The sequence below is a fragment of the Nipponia nippon genome, unplaced genomic scaffold (genome assembly GCF_047370975.1).
Source record: "Nipponia nippon isolate SJK-2023a ecotype South Korea unplaced genomic scaffold, ASM4737097v1 scaffold_35, whole genome shotgun sequence".
Lineage (NCBI taxonomy): Eukaryota > Metazoa > Chordata > Aves > Pelecaniformes > Threskiornithidae > Nipponia > Nipponia nippon.
The window spans coordinates 2,516,735-2,536,662 of NW_028262353.1; the positions used below are offsets into that span (position 1 = coordinate 2,516,735).

The following is a 19,928-nucleotide window of genomic DNA, read 5'->3' on the forward strand; positions in this document are numbered from 1 at the left end:
AGTGGTGGGTCCATTTGTGGAGGAAAAGGAGGCTCAGGGTATGGAAGTGGGGGAAGCCAAGGTGATAGAGGGTCCATCTCTGGGGGTGGTGACAGCTCTGGCAGATGGGAATCCAGCTCTGGTAGTGGGAAGTCTGTTTGTGGAGGAGGAGGCTCAGGGTATGGAGGAGGAAGCACAGGCAGTGGAGGCTCCATGTCTGGAGGTGGAGGAGGAAGCTCAGGTCATGGAGGATGGTGTTCTGGCAGTGGTGGGTCCAAGTCTGGAGGAGGAAGCTCAGGTCATGGAGGAATGAGCTCTGGCAGTGGTGGGTCCATCTGTGGTGGAGGAGGAGGAGGAAGCTCAGGCAGTGGAGGATCTATGTCTGGAGGTGGCCACAGCTCTGGAGGATGGGGATCCAGCTCTGGCAGTGGCAGATGCAGTCCTCACGGTGGAGGGATGAGCACTGGTGGTGGCAGCAGCTCTGGCAGGAGAGGCTCCATGTCTGGAGGTGGAGGAGGAGGAGGAAGCTCAGGTCACGGAGGAATGAGCTCTGGCAGTGGCGGGTCCATGTCTGGAGGAGGAGGAGGAGGAAGCTCAGGCAGTGGAGGCTCCATGTCTGGAGGTGGCCACAGCTCTGGAGGATGGGGATCCAGCTCTGGCAGTGGCAGATGCAGTCCCCACGGAGGAGGGATGAGCTCCGGTGGTGGCAGCAGCTCTGGCAGGAGAGGCTCCATGTCTGGAGGTGGAGGAGGAAGCTCAGGTCATGGAGGAATGAGCTCTGGCAGTGGTGGGTCCATCTGTGGAGAAGGAGGAGGAAGCTCAGGAAGTGGAGGGATGAGCTCTGGTGGTGGCAGCAGCTCTGGCAGGAGAGGCTCCATGTCTGGAGGTGGAGGAGGAAGCTCAGGTCATGGAAGAATGAGCTCTGGCAGTGTTGGGTCCATTTGTGGTGGTGGAGGAGGAGGAGGAAGCTCAGGCAGTGGAGACTCCATGTCTGGAGGTGGCCACAGCTCTGGAGGATGGGGATCCAGCTCTGGCAGTGGCAGATGCAGTCCCCATGGTGGAGGGATGAGCTCTGGTGGTGGCAGCAGTTCTGGCAGGAGAGGCTCCATGTCTGGAGGTGGAGGTGGTGGAGAAGGAGGAAGCTCAGGTCATGGAGGATGGAGCTCTGGCAGTGGCGGGTCCATGTCTGGAGGAGGAAGCTCAGGCAGTGGAGGGATGAGCTCTGGCGGTGGCAGCAGCTCTGGCAGGAGAGGCTCCATGTCTGGAGGAGGAGGAGGAAGCTCAGGGAGTGGAGGCTCCATGTCTGGAGGTGGCCACAGCTCTGGAGGATGGGGATCCAGCTCTGGCAGTGGCAGATGCAGTCCTCACGGTGGAGGGATGAGCTCTGGTGGTGGCAGCAGCTCTGGCAGGAGAGGCTCCATGTCTGGAAGTGGTGGAGGAGGAGGAAGCTCAGGTCATGGAGGATGGAGCTCTGGCAGTGGCGGGTCCATGTCTGGAGGAGGAGGAGGAGGAAGCTCAGGGAGTGGAGGCTCCATGTCTGGAGGTGGCCACAGCTCTGGAGGATGGGGATCCAGCTCTGGCAGTGGCAGATGCAGTCCTCACGGTGGAGGGATGAGCTCCAGTGGTGGCAGCAGCTGTGGTAGGAGAGGCTCCATGTCTGGAGGTGGTGGAGAAGGAGGAAGCTCAGGTCATGGAGGATGGAGCTCTGGCAGTGGTGGGTCCATCTGTGGTGGAGGAGGAGGAGGAAGCTCAGGCAGTGGAGGCTCCATGTCTGGAGGTGGCCACAGCTCTGGAGGATGGGGATCCAGCTCTGGCAGTGGCAGATGCAGTCCCCATGGTGGAGGGATGAGCTCTGGCCGTGGCAGCAGCTCTGGCAGGAGAGGCTCCATGTCTGGAGGTGGAGGTGGTGGAGAAGGAGGAAGCTCAGGTCATGGAGGATGGAGCTCTGGCAGTGGCGGGTCCATGTCTGGAGGAGGAGGAGAAAGCTCAGGCAGTGGAGGGATGAGCTCTGGCGGTGGCAGCAGCTCTGGCAGGAGAGGCTCCATGTCTGGAGGAGGAGGAGGAAGCTCAGGGAGTGGAGGCTCCATGTCTGGAGGTGGCCACAGCTCTGGAGGATGGGGATCCAGCTCTGGCAGTGGCAGATGCAGTCCCCATGGTGGAGGGATGAGCTCCGGTGGTGGCAGCAGCTCTGGCAGGAGAGGCTCCATGTCTGGAGGTGGAGGAGGAGGAGGAGGAAGCTCAGGTCATGGAGGAATGAGCTCTGGCAGTGGTGGGTCCATGTCTGGAGGAGGAGGAGGAGGAAGCTCAGGCAGTGGAGGGATGAGCTCTGGCAGTGGTGGGTCCATTTGTGGAGGAGGAGGAGGAAGCTCAGGCAGTGGAGAGATGAGCTCTGGTGGTGGCAGCAGCTCTGGCAGGAGAGGCTCCATGTCTGGAGGAGGAGGAGGAAGCTCAGTTCATGGAGGAATGAGCTCTGGCAGTGGTGGGTCCATGTCTGGAGGAGGAGGAAGCTCAGGCAGTGGAGGCTCCATGTCTGGAGGTGGCCACAGCTCTGGAGGATGGGGATCCAGCTCTGGCAGTGGCAGATGCAGTCCTCACGGTGGAGGGATGAGCTCCAGTGGTGGCAGCAGCTCTGGCAGGAGAGGCTCCGTGTCTGGAGGTGGAGGAGGAGGAGGAAGCTCAGGTCATGGAGAAATGAGCTCTGGCAGTGGCGGGTCCATCTGTGGTGGAGGAGGAGGAGGAAGCTCAGGCAGTGGAGGCTCCATGTCTGGAGGTGGCCACAGCTCTGGAGGATGGGGATCCAGCTCTGGCAGTGGCAGATGCAGTCCTCACGGTGCAGGGATGAGCTCTGGTGGTGGCAGCAGCTGTGGTAGGAGAGGCTCCATGTCTGGAGGTGGAGGTGGTGGAGAAGGAGGAAGCTCAGGTCATGGAGGATGGAGCTCTGGCAGTGCCGGGTCCATGTCTGGAGGAGGAGGAGGAAGCTCAGGCAGTGGAGGGATGAGCTCTGGTGGTGGCAGCAGCTCTGGCAGGAGAGGCTCCATGTCTGGAGGAGGAGGAAGCTCAGGGAGTGGAGGCTCAATGTCTGGAGGTGGCCACAGCTCTGGAGGATGGGGATCCAGCTCTGGCAGTGGCAGATGCAGTCCTCACGGTGCAGGGATGAGCTCTGGTGGTGGCAGCAGCTGTGGTAGGAGAGGCTCCATGTCTGGAGGTGGTGGAGAAGGAGGAAGCTCAGGTCATGGAGGATGGAGCTCTGGCAGTGGCGGGTCCATGTCTGGAGGAGGAGGAAGCTCAGGCAGTGGAGACTCCATGTCTGGAGGTGGCCACAGCTCTGGAGGATGGGGATCCAGCTCTGGCAGTGGCAGATGCAGTCCCCATGGTGGAGGGATGAGCTCTGGTGGTGGCAGCAGTTCTGGCAGGAGAGGCTCCATGTCTGGAGGAGGAGGAGGAAGCTCAGGTCATGGAGGATGGAGCTCTGGCAGTGGTGGGTCCATGTCTGGAGGAGGAAGCTCAGGCAGTGGAGGGATGAGCTCTGGCGGTGGCAGCAGCTCTGGCAGGAGAGGCTCCATGTCTGGAGGAGGAGGAGGAAGCTCAGGGAGTGGAGGCTCCATGTCTGGAGGTGGCCACAGCTCTGGAGGATGGGGATCCAGCTCTGGCAGTGGCAGATGCAGTCCCCATGGTGGAGGGATGAGCTCCGGTGGTGGCAGCAGCTCTGGCAGGAGAGGCTCCATGTCTGGAGGTGGAGGTGGTGGAGAAGGAGGAAGCTCATGTCATGGAGGATGGAGCTCTGGCAGTGGCGGGTCCATGTCTGGAGGAGGAGGAGAAAGCTCAGGCAGTGGAGGGATGAGCTCTGGCGGTGGCAGCAGCTCTGGCAGGAGAGGCTCCATGTCTGGAGGAGGAGGAAGCTCAGGGAGTGGAGGCTCCATGTCTGGAGGTGGCCACAGCTCTGGAGGATGGGGATCCAGCTCTGGCAGTGGCAGATGCAGTCCTCACGGTGGAGGGATGAGCTCTGGTGGTGGCAGCAGCTGTGGTAGGAGAGGCTCCATGTCTGGAGGTGGTGGAGAAGGAGGAAGCTCAGGTCATGGAGGATGGAGCTCTGGCAGTGGCGGGTCCATGTCTGGAGGAGGAGGAGGAGGAAGCTCAGGCAGTGGAGGCTCCATGTCTGGAGGTGGCCACAGCTCTGGAGGATGGGGATCCAGCTCTGGCAGTGGCAGATGCAGTCCCCATGGTGGAGGGATGAGCTCTGGTGGTGGCAGCAGCTCTGGCAGGAGAGGCTCCATGTCTGGAGGTGGAGGAGGAGGAGGAAGCTCAGGTCATGGAGAAATGAGCTCTGGCAGTGGTGGGTCCATCTGTGGTGGAGGAGGAGGAGGAAGCTCAGGCAGTGGAGGCTCCATGTCTGGAGGTGGCCACAGCTCTGGAGGATGGGGATCCAGCTCTGGCAGTGGCAGATGCAGTCCCCATGGTGGAGGGATGAGCTCCGGTGGTGGCAGCAGCTCTGGCAGGAGAGGCTCCATGTCTGGAGGTGGAGGTGGTGGAGAAGGAGGAAGCTCATGTCATGGAGGATGGAGCTCTGGCAGTGCCGGGTCCATGTCTGGAGGAGGAGGAGGAAGCTCAGGCAGTGGAGGGATGAGCTCTGGCGGTGGCAGCAGCTCTGGCAGGAGAGGCTCCATGTCTGGAGAAGGAGGAGGAAGCTCAGGTCATGGAGGATGGAGCTCTGGCAGTGGCGGGTCCATGTCTGGAGGAGGAAGCTCAGGCAGTGGAGGGATGAGCTCTGGCGGTGGCAGCAGCTCTGGCAGGAGAGGCTCCATGTCTGGAGGAGGAGGAAGCTCAGGGAGTGGAGGCTCAATGTCTGGAGGTGGCCACAGCTCTGGAGGATGGGGATCCAGCTCTGGCAGTGGCAGATGCAGTCCTCACGGTGCAGGGATGAGCTCTGGTGGTGGCAGCAGCTGTGGTAGGAGAGGCTCCATGTCTGGAGGTGGTGGAGAAGGAGGAAGCTCAGGTCATGGAGGATGGAGCTCTGGCAGTGGCGGGTCCATGTCTGGAGGAGGAGGAGGAGGAAGCTCAGGCAGTGGAGACTCCATGTCTGGAGGTGGCCACAGCTCTGGAGGATGGGGATCCAGCTCTGGCAGTGGCAGATGCAGTCCCCATGGTGGAGGGATGAGCTCTGGTGGTGGCAGCAGCTCTGGCAGGAGAGGCTCCATGTCTGGAGGTGGAGGTGGTGGAGAAGGAGGAAGCTCAGGTCATGGAGGATGGAGCTCTGGCAGTGGTGGGTCCATGTCTGGAGGAGGAGGAGGAAGCTCAGGCAGTGGAGGGATGAGCTCTGGTGGTGGCAGCAGCTCTGGCAGGAGAGGCTCCATGTCTGGAGGTGGAGGAGGAGGAGGAAGCTCAGGTCATGGAGAAATGAGCTCTGGCAGTGGTGGGTCCATCTGTGGTGGAGGAGGAGGAGGAGGAAGCTCAGGCGGTGGAGGCTCCATGTCTGGAGGTGGCCACAGCTCTGGAGGATGGGGATCCAGCTCTGGCAGTGGCACATGCAGTCCCCACGGAGGAGGGATGAGCTCCGGTGGTGGCAGCAGCTCTGGCAGGAGAGGCTCCATGTCTGGAGGAGGAGGAGGAAGCTCAGGTCATGGAGGATGGAGCTCTGGCAGTGGTGGGTCCATGTCTGGAGGAGGAAGCTCAGGCAGTGGAGGGATGAGCTCTGGTGGTGGCAGCAGCTCTGGCAGGAGAGGCTCCATGTCTGGAGGAGGAGGAGGAAGCTCAGGGAGTGGAGGCTCCATGTCTGGAGGTGGCCACAGCTCTGGAGGATGGGGATCCAGCTCTGGCAGTGGCAGATGCAGTCCTCACGGTGGAGGGATGAGCTCTGGCGGTGGCAGCAACTCTGGCAGGAGAGGCTCCATGTCTGGAGGTGGTAGAGGAAGAGGAAGCTCAGGTCATGGAGGAATGAGTTGTGGCAGTGGCGGGTCCATGTCTGGAGGAGGAGGAAGCTCAGGCAGTGGAGGGATGAGCTCTGGTGGTGGCAGCAGCTCTGGCAGGAGAGGCTCCATGTCTGGAAGTGGTGGAGGAGGAGGAAGCTCAGGTCATGGAGGATGGAGCTCTGGCAGTGGCGGGTCCATGTCTGGAGGAGGAGGAGGAGGAAGCTCAGGGAGTGGAGGCTCCATGTCTGGAGGTGGCCACAGCTCTGGAGGATGGGGATCCAGCTCTGGCAGTGGCAGATGCAGTCCCCATGGTGGAGGGATGAGCTCCGGTGGTGGCAGCAGCTCTGGCAGGAGAGGCTCCATGTCTGGAGATGGAGGTGGAGGAGGAAGCTCAGGTCATGGAGGAATGAGCTCTGGCAGTGGTGGGTCCATCTGTGGAGGAGGAGGAGGAGGAAGCTCAGGCAGTGGAGGGATGAGCTCTGGTGGTGGCAGCAGCTCTGGCAGGAGAGGCTCCATGTCTGGAGGAGGAGGAGGAGGAGGAAGCTCAGGTCATGGAGGAATGAGCTCTGGCAGTGGTGGGTCCATTTGTGGAGGAGGAGGAGGAAGCTCAGGCAGTGGAGAGATGAGCTCTGGTGGTGGCAGCAGCTCTGGCAGGAGAGGGTCCATGTCTGGAGGAGGAGGAGGAAGCTCAGTTCATGGAGGAATGAGCTCTGGCGGTGGTGGGTCCATGTCTGGAGGAGGAGGAAGCTCAGGCAGTGGAGGCTCCATGTCTGGAGGTGGCCACAGCTCTGGAGGATGGGGATCCAGCTCTGGCAGTGGCAGATGCAGTCCTCACGGTGGAGGGATGAGCTCCAGTGGTGGCAGCAGCTCTGGCAGGAGAGGCTCCGTGTCTGGAGGTGGAGGAGGAGGAGGAAGCTCAGGTCATGGAGAAATGAGCTCTGGCAGTGGCGGGTCCATCTGTGGTGGAGGAGGAGGAGGAAGCTCAGGCAGTGGAGGCTCCATGTCTGGAGGTGGCCACAGCTCTGGAGGATGGGGATCCAGCTCTGGCAGTGGCAGATGCAGTCCCCATGGTGGAGGGATGAGCTCTGGCCGTGGCGGCAGCTCTGGCAGGAGAGGCTCCATGTCTGGAGGAGGAGGAGGAAGCTCAGGTCATGGAGGATGGAGCTCTGGCAGTGGAGGGTCCATGTCTGGAGGAGGAAGCTCAGGCAGTGGAGGGATGAGCTCTGGCGGTGGCAGCAGCTCTGGCAGGAGAGGCTCCATGTCTGGAGGAGGAGGAGGAAGCTCAGGGAGTGGAGGCTCCATGTCTGGAGGTGGCCACAGCTCTGGAGGATGGGGATCCAGCTCTGGCAGTGGCAGATGCAGTCCCCATGGTGGAGGGATGAGCTCTGGTGGTGGCAGCAGCTCTGGCAGGAGAGGCTCCATGTCTGGAGGAGGAGGAGGAAGCTCAGGTCATGGAGGATGGAGCTCTGGCAGTGGTGGGTCCATGTCTGGAGGAGGAGGAAGCTCAGGCAGTGGAGGCTCCATGTCTGGGGGTGGCCACAGCTCTGGAGGATGGGGATCCAGCTCTGGCAGTGGCAGATGCAGTCCCCACGGAGGAGGGATGAGCTCCGGTGGTGGCAGCAGCTGTGGTAGGAGAGGCTCCATGTCTGGAGGTGGAGGAGGAGGAGGAAGCTCAGGTCATGGAGGATGGAGCTCTGGCAGTGGCGGGTCCATGTCTGGAGGAGGAGGAGGAAGCTCAGGCAGTGGAGGGATGAGCTCTGGCGGTGGCAGCAGCTCTGGCAGGAGAGGCTCCATGTCTGGAGGAGGAGGAGGAAGCTCAGGGAGTGGAGGCTCCATGTCTGGAGGTGGCCACAGCTCTGGAGGATGGGGATCCAGCTCTGGCAGTGGCAGATGCAGTCCCCACGGAGGAGGGATGAGCACCAGTGGTGGCAGCAGCTGTGGTAGGAGAGGCTCCATGTCTGGAGGTGGTGGAGAAGGAGGAAGCTCAGGTCATGGAGGAATGAGCTCTGGCAGTGGTGGGTCCATCTGTGGTGGAGGAGGAGGAGGAAGCTCAGGGAGTGGAGGCTCCATGTCTGGAGGTGGCCACAGCTCTGGAGGATGGGGATCCAGCTCTGGCAGTGGCAGATGCAGTCCCCATGGTGGAGGGATGAGCTCTGGTGGTGGCAGCAGCTCTGGCAGGAGAGGCTCCATGTCTGGAGGAGGAAGAGGAAGCTCAGGTCATGGAGGATGGAGCTCTGGCAGTGGTGGGTCCATGTCTGGAGGAGGAGGAAGCTCAGGCAGTGGAGGCTCCATGTCTGGAGGTGGCCACAGCTCTGGAGGATGGGGATCCAGCTCTGGCAGTGGCACATGCAGTCCCCACGGAGGAGGGATGAGCTCCGGTGGTGGCAGCAGCTCTGGCAGGAGAGGCTCCATGTCTGGAGGTGGAGGAGGAGGAGGAAGCTCAGGTCATGGAGGATGGAGCTCTGGCAGTGGCGGGTCAATGTCTGGAGGAGGAGGAAGCTCAGGCAGTGGAGGGATGAGCTCTGGCGGTGGCTGCAGCTCTGGTAGGAGAGGCTCCATGTCTGGAGGTGGAGGAGGAGGAGAAAGCTCAGGTCATGGAGGAATGGGTTCTGGCAGTGGTGGGTCCATCTGTGGTGGAGGAGGAGGAAGCTCAGGCAGTGGAGGCTCCATGTCTGGAGGTGGCCACAGCTCTGGAGGATGGGGATCCAGCTCTGGTAGTGGCAGATGCAGTCCCCACGGAGGAGGGATGAGCTCCGGTGGTGGCAGCAGCTCTGGCAGGAGAGGCTCCATGTCTGGAGGTGGAGGTGGAGGAGGAAGTTCAGGTCATGGAGGATGGAGCTCTGGCAGTGGCGGGTCCATTTGTGGAGGAGGAGGAGAAAGCTCAGGCAGTGGAGGGATGAGCTCTGGTGGTGGCAGCAGCTCTGGCAGGAGAGGCTCCATGTCTGGAGGTGGAGGAAGCTCAGGTCACGGAGGAATGTGCTCTGGCAGTGGTGGGTCCATTTGTGGAGGAGGAGGAGGAAGCTCAGGCAGTGGAGGCTCCATGTCTGGAGGTGGCCACAGCTCTGGAGGATGGGGGTCCAGCTCTATGTGTGGCAGCAGCTCTGGCAGTGGTGGGTCCATGTCTGGAGGTGGAGGAGGAAGCTCAGGTCATGGAGGTGGGGGATCAAGCAGTTCTGGCAGTGGAGGTTATGGCTCTGGAGGGTGGGTATCCAGCTCTCGGGATGTCTGTAGGTCTGGTAGTGGTGGGTATTGCTCTGGAAGTGGGGCTAGCTCTGGAGGGGAAGGGGGTTATGGAGCAGGGAGCTGTGGAGGTGGTAGGTACAGTCCTGGAGATGGGACTGGAGAATGCAGCTCTGAGGGAGGGTGTTCTTCTCGAAGGCAGGGTTACTGTTCTCTCTATGGAAGTGGCTCAGGTTCTTCTGGAGATCCTTCACACAAGTAAGATTTGCATTTAAAAATCTGCTAGTGGAATGAGAAGGCAGCATTCCCCTCGCTATTGAGGCAAGGGGGCTTTCCTGCCCACCAGTGAATCACCGCTGGTCTGAACGTGTCGCATGTAATCCCAAGCTCTCTTCTCCCTGCACAGCCATCTCCTGAATTCTCCAACCGCACACCTCTCTTTCATGACAATATTGTGATGGTTGCTGTTGTTTACTTAGGCTTTGTCTGAGCACTGCAACTCAGGCTGTTTGGAACTTTTGTCTTTGGCAACTAAAAGCTTGAAACCCTGTCTGTTGTGTGTATTGGTCTATGGGAGCACAGGACTCTGATGTGTATGATAAGATTTTTTGAAAGCACTCTTTAAATATATAAACCAGTTTATAGAGATCTGATCCAACCTCAAGAAAAAAAAACCAGGGAAAAAAGTGGAAGAAGGTGTTTACAAAAGAATGTCTGTTGTGGGGCCAGACGCTGAACATCTGCTGTGAACATGGGTTTTGGACAAGTCCTACTGGCCGAATCTAGCCAGTCAACCAGGACACGTGGCTACATCTCAGTTCCACCAAGCTTCAGTAATGGCAACTAGGTTGTAGCCTTCTAGCAGCACGTTGGCTTCCAGCTCCTCCCGTTTGTTGCCCGTGCTGCGTGCATTGGTGTAGAGGCACTTCAGCTGGGCTGTTGGCCATGTCACCTTCTTAGAGGAACACCCCTTAATTCCTTTGAGGTATTTCACTGATGTTTCCCTCTTGGCTCCTATTACCTCCAGTAAGACTTCCAGTGTGCTCCAGTGCACATCTCGGAGCAACAGGCTGAGGGCCCTCGCTAGCACCCTGTCCCTCTAACCTTGGCGTCGTCCCACAGCTCGTCACGAGCAAGCCTGATCCCCCTCCCCCTTCAAATCTAGTCCCCCTCCCCCTTCAAATCTAGTTTAAAGCTCTAGTTTAAAGCTCATCAGGAATATTTCACGTCTTTTCCCTGGTTGGGGGGAAGGTAGCATCCTCTTAACTGTTTTTCAAAGAAATCCAACTGTGAAGAGTCCTGGGGGTGGCAGCCAGTGGGGAGCGAGATACTAATCTTGGTGGGAAATCCACTGTGGAGATCCATTTGCAAATGGCCCTAGAGCCATGAAAACAACCAGAGAAGGCTGACGGGGAGCCACAAAGGGCTAAATCAAACCTCTATAGCATAGTCTATAAGCAGTTTTAAGTACCCTGCATGTGGGGAGGTCTAGACACTGCATTTCAGTCAAAACTAGGTTATCGCTGCCCTCATCAAATGCAGAAAGCCCTACGCCAGCTGCGAAGCAGTCAGCTGCGGCAGTGAAATCTGGGGATTGTGTTAGCAAACCCTGCCGAGATAAGCCTGTGTTTTCGTCTGCGCTGGCTCGCATCCCACAGGTTCAGCATGTGGGTGGTGCGAGTCTACCTTGGCTTGCAAAATGCCATGTACAGCTACCCTCCAACAGCTGAGAGAGTTTATTCACCCTGTTAATGGCTGCTTCTACGTCACTCACCGAAACAGTTCAGTTCTTCAGCATCCAAGTAATAAATAAGCTGCATCATCACAACCCCATTTTTTATCTAAGAGATTAGGTAAGACTTCTCAATCAAGACAAAGTCTCCCCTCTTACCTTTCACAGCTTCCACTTTTTATTGTAATTCTGCACACTGCCAAGTATTGTGGGGCTTTAGTTTCACTGTTAAATTAATTAGGTAGACAGGGTGCCTACAGCTTTTCATCTCTAATCAGAAGAAATAAAGAATGAATATGAACGCTGTGGTCAGGTCTGTGGGTTTTTTACTGATCTGTTTTGTAGACTGAAAGGTCGGAAGGGAAGAAGGTAGAGCCAATGGAGAGAAACAGGCACTTCTGGAGGCAATTCAAAAGACCTAATTTGTGCATCTACCTTAGTATGGGATGAATCACCCGCTGGAGATCAGACAAACCATCTGTTTCAGTTGACTGTAAGAGGAGCCTGGGAGACCAGCTTAGAAAAGAGATTGCTAACCTCCAACTCGTACGAGGGACTTGATCAGCATTTCCACTAAGTTGTTTTAAATACTGTTTACACACTGGTAGTACATAGCCTTAAGTGCTGGGCTAATTTAGTGAAGGAATGGTTTGGAAGGGTTTGTTCTGCTTGCCAGCTAAGCTATAATCATATCTCCAGTTTCTGGAGGTGAGTGTTCTAGCACCTCCTTCCATACAAAACTATCCCTTTCTAAGTAGCAGTGAAAAACCTGGCCCAGGATTTCAGGTGTCTAAAACCAGAATATTTTTAAAAGGTTTCATTATTGCCATTCCTTTCCTTCAGCAGTTATGTGGTCCAACTCCTGCTAGTATCTGTAAGGAGCTTGTGTATTTGGCTCTGCTAAGACCAAGGCTGAGTTTCAGGTCTTTAGACCGTACAGATTTGAGCTGGGATGATCAAGCAGATGACTTTCCTTCCACCACCACAGCACGTGGAAAGAGGCTAAGAGGTGCAATGTTAATGTGGGGAGCATGGGGACATGTCCACTGCTGATTTCTTGTTGACTCAGCGCTAAGTTGCTTATGTCAATTAGATACTGCCCATGCATTTTTGATGGAAAATGCCACAAGACAGACTGCCTGAGGCTGTGCCCAGAGACATTTTGATTTTTGAGGTTCAGGTGCTGAGCCGAAGTCATAAGAAGAAGAAGAAAATTATAAGCTGGGGCCTTCAGATTAATGTGAGTTAACGTCTTGGGGCACGTATTATCAGTCATCACAACGCTGTAAGCATGCTGAGGATGTAACACTGAAAGAAGGTGTCTACTGACACCCTGTGCCTAGGCACAGCTTGAGCCTCCGAGAGTATTGACGTGATGAGCAGGATTTCAGGTATGAGGGGAGGACGCCAAGGTGGTGAAGAAGACGACAGTAGATCAGTTGTCATTAAAGCTGGTGGTAACCCTCTGTCTCAGTGTTGTTTTTCTGCCAGAGGTGCATTACTGGATGCACACCTATTTTACAAAACATCCCAAGCTCATAGTCAGCCTCAGAGTACAAATCCATATGAAACCTCACCGCCTCGCAAGGACTAAGGACCTTGTTGGTCCCATGCTGTCCTGACTTCTAAATAGTGCCCTCTACAGCTGTGAGCTAGCTCTTGCTAGTGGTATCCTGAGAGGTTGCTGAGTGTTGGACTAGGTGTGAACAGGCTCATGTCACCAGCAAGATCCCAACCAAGAACCCATGTGGACAGGGAGGCTCAAGATGCATTAGATACCACCACCTAGTGGGAGAAAAAAGTGGTACCACAGTGGTGTAGGGCTGGTCTTTGCGCTGGCTCTCCCACTTTCTGACTGATGGAGTTTTGGGCTTGAGCCCTCTTTGCTGTGCAGATGTGGCCAGAACAAGTTCCCTCCTGATTTACTTTGGCAAGAAGTGAAATCAGTCAGGGCTATGTTGTAGCACCATGAAAATCGTGGGCCTCCTATCTTCATTGCTGGGCCTCTTTCCAAAATTCCTGGTGATTAGAAGCAAATTAATGAGCTGTGATTACCCTGGGAGCTACCCCCCGGTGCCCACATCCACTTACAACCCTCTCTCTCCTGAAAGGGAGCTGCAGCAAACACAATCGCTTTGACATGAATACACCAAGTTCCATCAACTGGATGGAAACAAGTGGAGGAGGTCCGGTGTATTTCAAACCTGGAGACTCTCCGCTGTCAAATGACACACAAAAACTTTGTCTCCTGCAGCAAGTTAGGTGGGATGAGATGAAGGTGGGAGAGGAAGGCAGAGCTGACCTTGTGGTCCTCTAAACTACAGCCTGAGCTGGGTGGTTAAGAACAGCCTGAGGGCTGCATCATCTGCCTTTTGGGGACTCAGGGTCATCGGGGGACATCTAGACTCAGAGTCAGAGGTGAGGCTGATCCAGATGGATGAATCTTTTGCTATGTCTGGGGGTGTGAAAACCCAAGTTCAGAAGTTTTGCTTATCAAAGTGTAGCTACGGGAGGAAAACTTTTGAAACCATCCATGACCCTGTAGGCTCTAACCACAGCAAGGAAACAAAATCTCTGAGCTAACTCTTTCTTGCTTGAAAGGAGCCAAACTCTCCTTGCTAGCAGCAGGGCTGGGCAGGGTGCTGTGTGATCACCCACCCCTGCTCAGAGGGTGCAGGAGGACCACCAAGCATCGTGGCACCTCATCACCGGGGCCACGCAGCTGCTGCAGGGGGATTCAGTGGGAGGCCAAGGAGAGACAAACTGGAAGCACAAAATGAAGACCGAGTCAGAGTAGCTCCAGGCCAAGTGCCCTCCTCCTGGGCTCCAATCCTGCTCTTCCAGCTGGGATTGCCATGGACTCTTCCTGTATTTAAGCAGCCAAGTGAGACACCCAGGACTTCAATCATTCCTGCTCTTCTGTGTGTAGGTGTAATTGATAGTGCTGTCAAGAACCTGCAATTAAGCTAGTTGTCTTTCCAGCTACTTCATACCATCAATTATCTCTCTTGCTGGGCTAAGGGCAGGCTGTTCCAGTGCAGAACATTTGCAAATAATGAGGTACAAGAAAACCTTTGGCATCAGCTGCTCTTGGAGACAGAATACCAGCAAGGTTTCTGGTAACCAGTTTTGTTTTTCGTCAGCCTTCTTGCGAAAGGTGGTGAAAAAGCCCTCCAATGAGCCCAGCGGAAAAAAAAAAAGAAAAAAAAAATCCCTGCAAAAGCAAGGAAAGCAATAAGCAAGTGAAACACTATCAAATTTCTTGGGAATCTGAAATGCTTAAATGTTTAATTGCCAAGAGAAAAATGACCAAGGTTTGAACCTATTGAAAAAGTTAAGGATTAGTATGGCATAATAGCAGGGGAAAACCATTTCTTTCAAATCATCTGCAATGAAACCCTTCGCCTTTCTGTTTTGAAAGAGAATTTGGCAAGAAGCCACAAGGACTGAGATGTAATCTTGGCTCCACCTCTGAGGTATTGTGAGGCTCTCAGCAAATATATTAAATTTATCAGCCTTTTCTTCCCCATCTGTCAAGCAACTCTAATAAATCTTTTTTATTTGCCTCGAGGTATCCCAAGGGTTTTAATTACAAGCTCAAATATAAAAGAGAGTAACAGAGAGTAGCCGTACAGTAGCTGTATTAATAAGGTATTTTTGCAGGATACTGGTTGCTGGTGCATTCATAGTCTGCCCACCAAAGCCAAGCCTACCGCTGTTTCCAATTAAATGATTAATAAGCATCCATTGTGGCTGAGCTTCCTATTTTCTAGGCTATTTATTGTCTTCTCCATGCAAGTCTCATTTTTTCATGTGTTCTACACAATCAGAGCCGAAAACTGAATGAGAAGATACAGCTACGCTAATTTATTCTTCTAAAAGCTGGGCATTCAGGTCTGAGCTGGTCACTTTAGACTTTCTTGGACTCAATGAAGAAGAGGAAGGCTCTCTGGAGAGCAATCTCTCAGACGTGCCTGCCTCTCAGCACAGACCTAGCATCAAAAGTTTGAGGAGATGAGTCCTGCCCAGTCAGTTATGGTCTTTAACTGAGGATGGTGTGTGGAGGGCTATTTCTAAAAAAGAAATATTTTGCACTCTTGTACCACAGCGAGGACATTTGCTTGTCCAGTCCACGCTCTGGTTCCCAGCTTCTAAGCACTGGGCTGCCTTTGGCTGTGCCTCATGGACTCTATCCTTTGTGAAGGGAGTGACTATGAAAAGAACAGATACAGCAAAAATCACTTCTAATTTGCTGTTCAACAGAACATTCTTTTACAGATTGTCCTTGACAAAGGAAGATACTCTTAAGGCCATTTGCTAAACTGTAATTAATGTAAGGAAGGAGGACAAACTAAACCAAAAGAAGACTCCTCACAAAACCCAGCCCATAGGATCCTCCAAGCTGAGTATGCACGCAAAGTGATTTAAAAACTGTAAAATTCCATAGGATTTCACAAATGTTCAGTGTTATGCATTGTTTTGCATATTTAAACGTACAAATTGCTGCCAGGCAAGGCAAACCCCAAGAAAACCCCAAATTATTCATCTGCATCAGCCAAGCCCCACTTCTGAGATGTGTATAAAGGAGGAGCTCAGGGTTGTTGAAGCAGAGGGGCACCTATTTGAGTTGCGTGCTCTGCTGTCCTCCAGCATCCTCTCCTCCATCACGTCGGCCAACATGAGCCAGCAGCTGTCAGCTGGAAGGTCTCTTCATGGAAGAAAGTTCTTCTCATCCTCTTCTGCTGCAAGTGGCATGAGCCACTGCCGAAGCAGCACTTTCCCCTCTGCTGCATTATTTGGAAGAAGATACGGAGCCTGGAGCCACAGCAGCCGAAGCCTCCAAAACACAGATGGGTGTAAATGGATTTCTTCTGGCCGAAGCCTTGCACAGGGGGTCTGTGGAGGCTGGAGCTGCAGGGGCATCCGTGCCAACAGTGAAGGTGGGAGTCATGGGTTAGGCTTCCACAGCAGGAGCTGCAAAAGCGAAGGTATTCGCGCAGTGCACGTCAATGAGAGCCTGCTGCAGCCTCTTGATGTGAAGATCGACCCCAAAATCCAGCACATCCGAAAGCAGGAGAGAGAGCAGATGAAGAGCCTCAATAACCAGTTTGCCTCTTTGATTAACAAGGTGAGAGCTGAGGCAAGACTTAAAGGAATGATGAGGTTTAAGTGTGAAGGAAACCTTTTTGTACTCAGGTCTTTGATTCCTCTCTTTCTATCACCCTATTACATGAGCCTTGTGCTGGTTTTAGCATGCATGGCTCTAGTACCACGAGCTGCAAGTGCAGATCTAGCTGATAATGTTATTTTAATCTGGCTATTTATGTACTTTAATAAGCTGCATCTGGTTTTGTTATTAATAGCAGAAGGGAGCTGTTCCCCCAAGGTGTCTTACTGAGCTTCTGCACTATTGACTTCTCTCTGTGCAGCTAGACCTTGTAAAGTTGCATTGTCTCCTATGGAAAAATGATGGTTTCCTCTATCAGCCAATGGATATGCAGATGTATTTAAACATTCCGTGGTTTCTGTAGCTGTGCTGTCTAGGGCTTCCTTGGAAAACAGGAGAGTATCACACCCAGTATACTCTAGGATTCCTGGGTTATGAAGATTGCAGTGTCCCCCTTTTGTCCTCTCGTCCCCTTCAAACCATAATGAGCCCCTGGAGCATTGACTCAGAAGATGCAATGCCTTGTTCCCCCCACATTCGTCTGGTCCCCATACAATGCATCTAAGCATGTGCCTGAAGAAGGTGGCTTTGCTTTCTGAATGCAGGTACAGCATCTGAAGCAGAAGAACAGGGTGTTGGCCACCAAGTGGGACCTTGTCCAAAAGCAGGTCCTGCCATCCCAGAACATCAAGCATGTCTTCAACAACTTCATTTGCAGCCTGCAGAGGCGGCTGGACTCGTTGCTGCATGAGAGGGGGCAGATGGAGCCTGAGCTGAACGACACAGAAGAGTTCAGATGCGAGTGAGCAGAAACCATCCACAGGGCAGTCAATTCAAACAGCTTGTCTAATGGGACCTTTATTTTCGTCTGTATCAATAGACTTCTCTCTGAGGTCCAAAAAGCTGAGCTCCAAAAGGCTGAGATCCAAAAGCACCCTGACCCCTACATACCCAGACAAACAAGTTCTCCAGTCTCCGAATGACCCAGCAACCAGTCTCTTCTCTTCCCTAACAGATACGAGCAGGAAGCGAACAGACGCACAGCTGCTGAGAACGAGTTTATGTTAGTGAAGAAGGTAAGGAACTGGGAGGAATGGAAGGGTTGGGTGCAGAGATCCAAGGACTTTCCTCTGATCTGCTCCTTGCAAGGCAAGGGTCAGGTCTTGAGAATGTTAAAAGTCATTGGATGCAGAAAAGCATGTCACAGAGTTATTGCCGGAAAGCATGAAACCTCTGCCTATTAGTACAGAAAATATATTTTATTCTAAACTGACAGCTTGCTAGTCCTGATGCCCAAATCATGACATTTTTCAAGCAAGAACTCAGTGATATTGTATAAGCTTTTGGGACTCCTCAGCTGTTGCTGTTCTGGGGATATCTGAGCTTCCCAATTACAATTCCTAAACAAAATTTCTTACTCTAAAAATATAATGAAATTGCCTTAGGTCTCTGTGTAGGCACTATTTTGACTTCTAAATATCTGGGAACTCTTTTAGGATGTGGACTGTGTCTATCTGACCAAGGCAGAGCTGGAAGCAAAGCTGGAAACCCTAAAGCAGGAGATAGAGTTCCTGCAATGTGTTTCTGCTCAGGTATGGATGCTCCTGTCCCAACCTTGTTTGATGGCAGCTGTTCCTACCAGCCACTCCTTGTCTACATTGATTTGGGCCTGATTAAACCAATCCATCAAGCTCTCTTTGGGAGGCAATGGGAATCCCAGATAGGGAAGACTTTGAGATCTCAAAAAAACCCCCCTCAAGCTGCATGCATGACCAAATCTAGTCTCAGCTCCTGGGTTGTGGCTCAGGACAAACTCTCAGGGGTGGTGTTACTTCTACTGGAGCGTGAGATAAGAAATCCAGGGACAGCTTGCTGCCACTTCACATGGCTTCTAGGAAATTGCTGAGCTGGAGAGAGGTCCCTGTGACACCTCTGTCGTTGTGAAAATGGACAACAGCCAAGGCCTGGATGTGGAGGGCATCCTCAGGAGCGTTGAGTGCTGGTATGAGGATATGGCTCAGAAAAGCAAGGCAGAGCTGGATGCGTTGCACAGAACTAAGGTAAGTTGTGGCATCCAACGACATATCCTTAATTCTCTCATTGTCAAAGTAATAGCGGAAAGGTGGTGATTTTTTTCTTTCTGTCGTCACTATGTAACTTCTGCACCTAATTTTCCATTCTGCTAAACTGGATGGGGTCTCAAAGTCAGGAGAACATCCCCAAAACAGATACAGTGCAATGGGACAGGAATCAGTCACGCTGGGAATGGAGAGGTTGTAGGTGAGTTGAATGGTGAAAGCTGCAGGAGGAAAGCTCCATTTGCTGCTGAAATTCTCAGGAGCTGCAAAGCTGAGAGGACTTTTCTACAGCTAGTTTAATTCACTTTGGAAACAGAAGCAAGGCTCCTATGTCACATACACTGCCTGTATTAATTGCCACCTCTCTCTTTTCCTACAACCAGTATCAAGAGCTTGAGGAGGCAAAGGGGAGACATTGCAATGAACTGAAGTCCCACCAGCAAGAGATTGAAGAGCTGAGTTTTGTGATCCAGAGAAGGCAGCGTGACCTTGAAAATATGAAGAAGCAGGTATGATGGATCGCGTTCATTCACTGGATCTCCTAGATGTGAGATCCCAAGTCATGTTTTCTACATCTCTGTGGCATTTCTTTCATCTTTGTTGAAGAGCATTGCCTCACATCGGTTCCATTGGCCTAGAGAAGATCTTACCAATGCCGAGCAGGGAAGAAGAATTATCTGCTGGCCTGTTTTCTGCTGGATTATTTTGATTATTGCAAGGAACTAATTGTGCCAAATTAGATCGTTGAATTAGCTACAGCCACTTGGAAAATTGCTAAAATTGCTCCAGCAAGAATTCTGGCAGGAGACAATGCTTCTGACACAGGTTCAAAGCATCCAATAAGTAGGGTAGAATTATGACTCACCAGTAATTCAGCACCCATAGAAACTGGTATAATTTTCAGACCATCTAATTCATTATATAGTTTATAACGGGAAGTAATGGAAAACCTTAATTATTAGTTCCAATTAGAACAAAGTATTGGTATCCTCAAAACAAGGCTTAAACACAGTCTGGCAGTACAGGGACATGTCCAGCCTTTCTGTAGTATTTCAGAATTGATATTTGATTTTGGAAACATTTGGCTTGCCTAAAGACAACCTCAATACTTCCCACTTTGGGACTCTCAAAAGAAGCGGGAATTTCTTTTTCAAGGGTGAGTATGGCAAGACAGAGGACATGGAAAGTAAGGCCTTCTCATGTCTCCCCTGACAGGTGTCCTCTCTGCAAACCTCCATTTGTGATGTTGAGCAGCGTGGGGACTCTGCCCTGAAAGATGCCCGGGAGAAGCACGTTGAGCTGCAGAATGCCCTCCAGAAGGCCAAGGATGAGCTGGCTTGCATGCTGCGGGACTACCAGGAGCTGCTGAATGTCAAACTGGCCCTGGATATTGAGATTGCAACATATAAGACTCTCCTGGAGGGTGAAGAGAGCAGGTGGGTACCACTACAACCGTGTGTGGGCAGTGTTCAGTCCTTGGGACTCTTCAACAGAGACAAGGAGGCTGGAAAAAGCTAGAAATGCTAGTTACGTGATGGATAACCTTGTGACTTTCTTCTCCTTCAGGATACACCTTGGGAGCCCTGTGAGAGTGTGTAAGTAAGCTCAAGGTTGTCTATTTTCCTTACAACATTAAACGATCTACTTCTGGTCTGCAGGGGGAGGAGGAAGGCTGTGTCCTCCCCATGAGTGATTCAGCTTGTGTTTTCCCATGACAGTGATCACTGCCCCTTGCAACACCATCTCTGGCTGCGAAGCCAACCTGGGATGTGGATCTGGTAGACAGTCCAGAAGATGCAGGTCCTCCTGTAGCGCTGGTAGAGCATCCCTACCCGAAGACACTGGTGCCTGCCACAGAGGATTCACCTCCAGAAGTGCTGCCTGCT

At 53.4% G+C, this 19,928-nt stretch overlaps 1 protein-coding gene across 1 annotated transcript; it reads left to right on the forward strand.

Annotated features, from left to right (window-relative positions):
* The first annotated feature begins 15,370 nt into the window (after nt 1–15,370).
* Nucleotides 15,371–19,645, forward strand: LOC148053988 (keratin, type II cytoskeletal 75-like). The gene is made up of 8 exons (XM_087771854.1): nt 15,371–15,925; nt 16,570–16,766; nt 16,980–17,040; nt 17,461–17,556; nt 17,860–18,024; nt 18,426–18,551; nt 19,258–19,478; nt 19,609–19,645. Exons 1-8 carry the CDS (start codon nt 15,371–15,373, stop codon nt 19,643–19,645), a joined length of 1,458 nt encoding a protein of 485 aa, XP_087627980.1.
* Nucleotides 19,646–19,928: the final 283 nt, after the last annotated feature.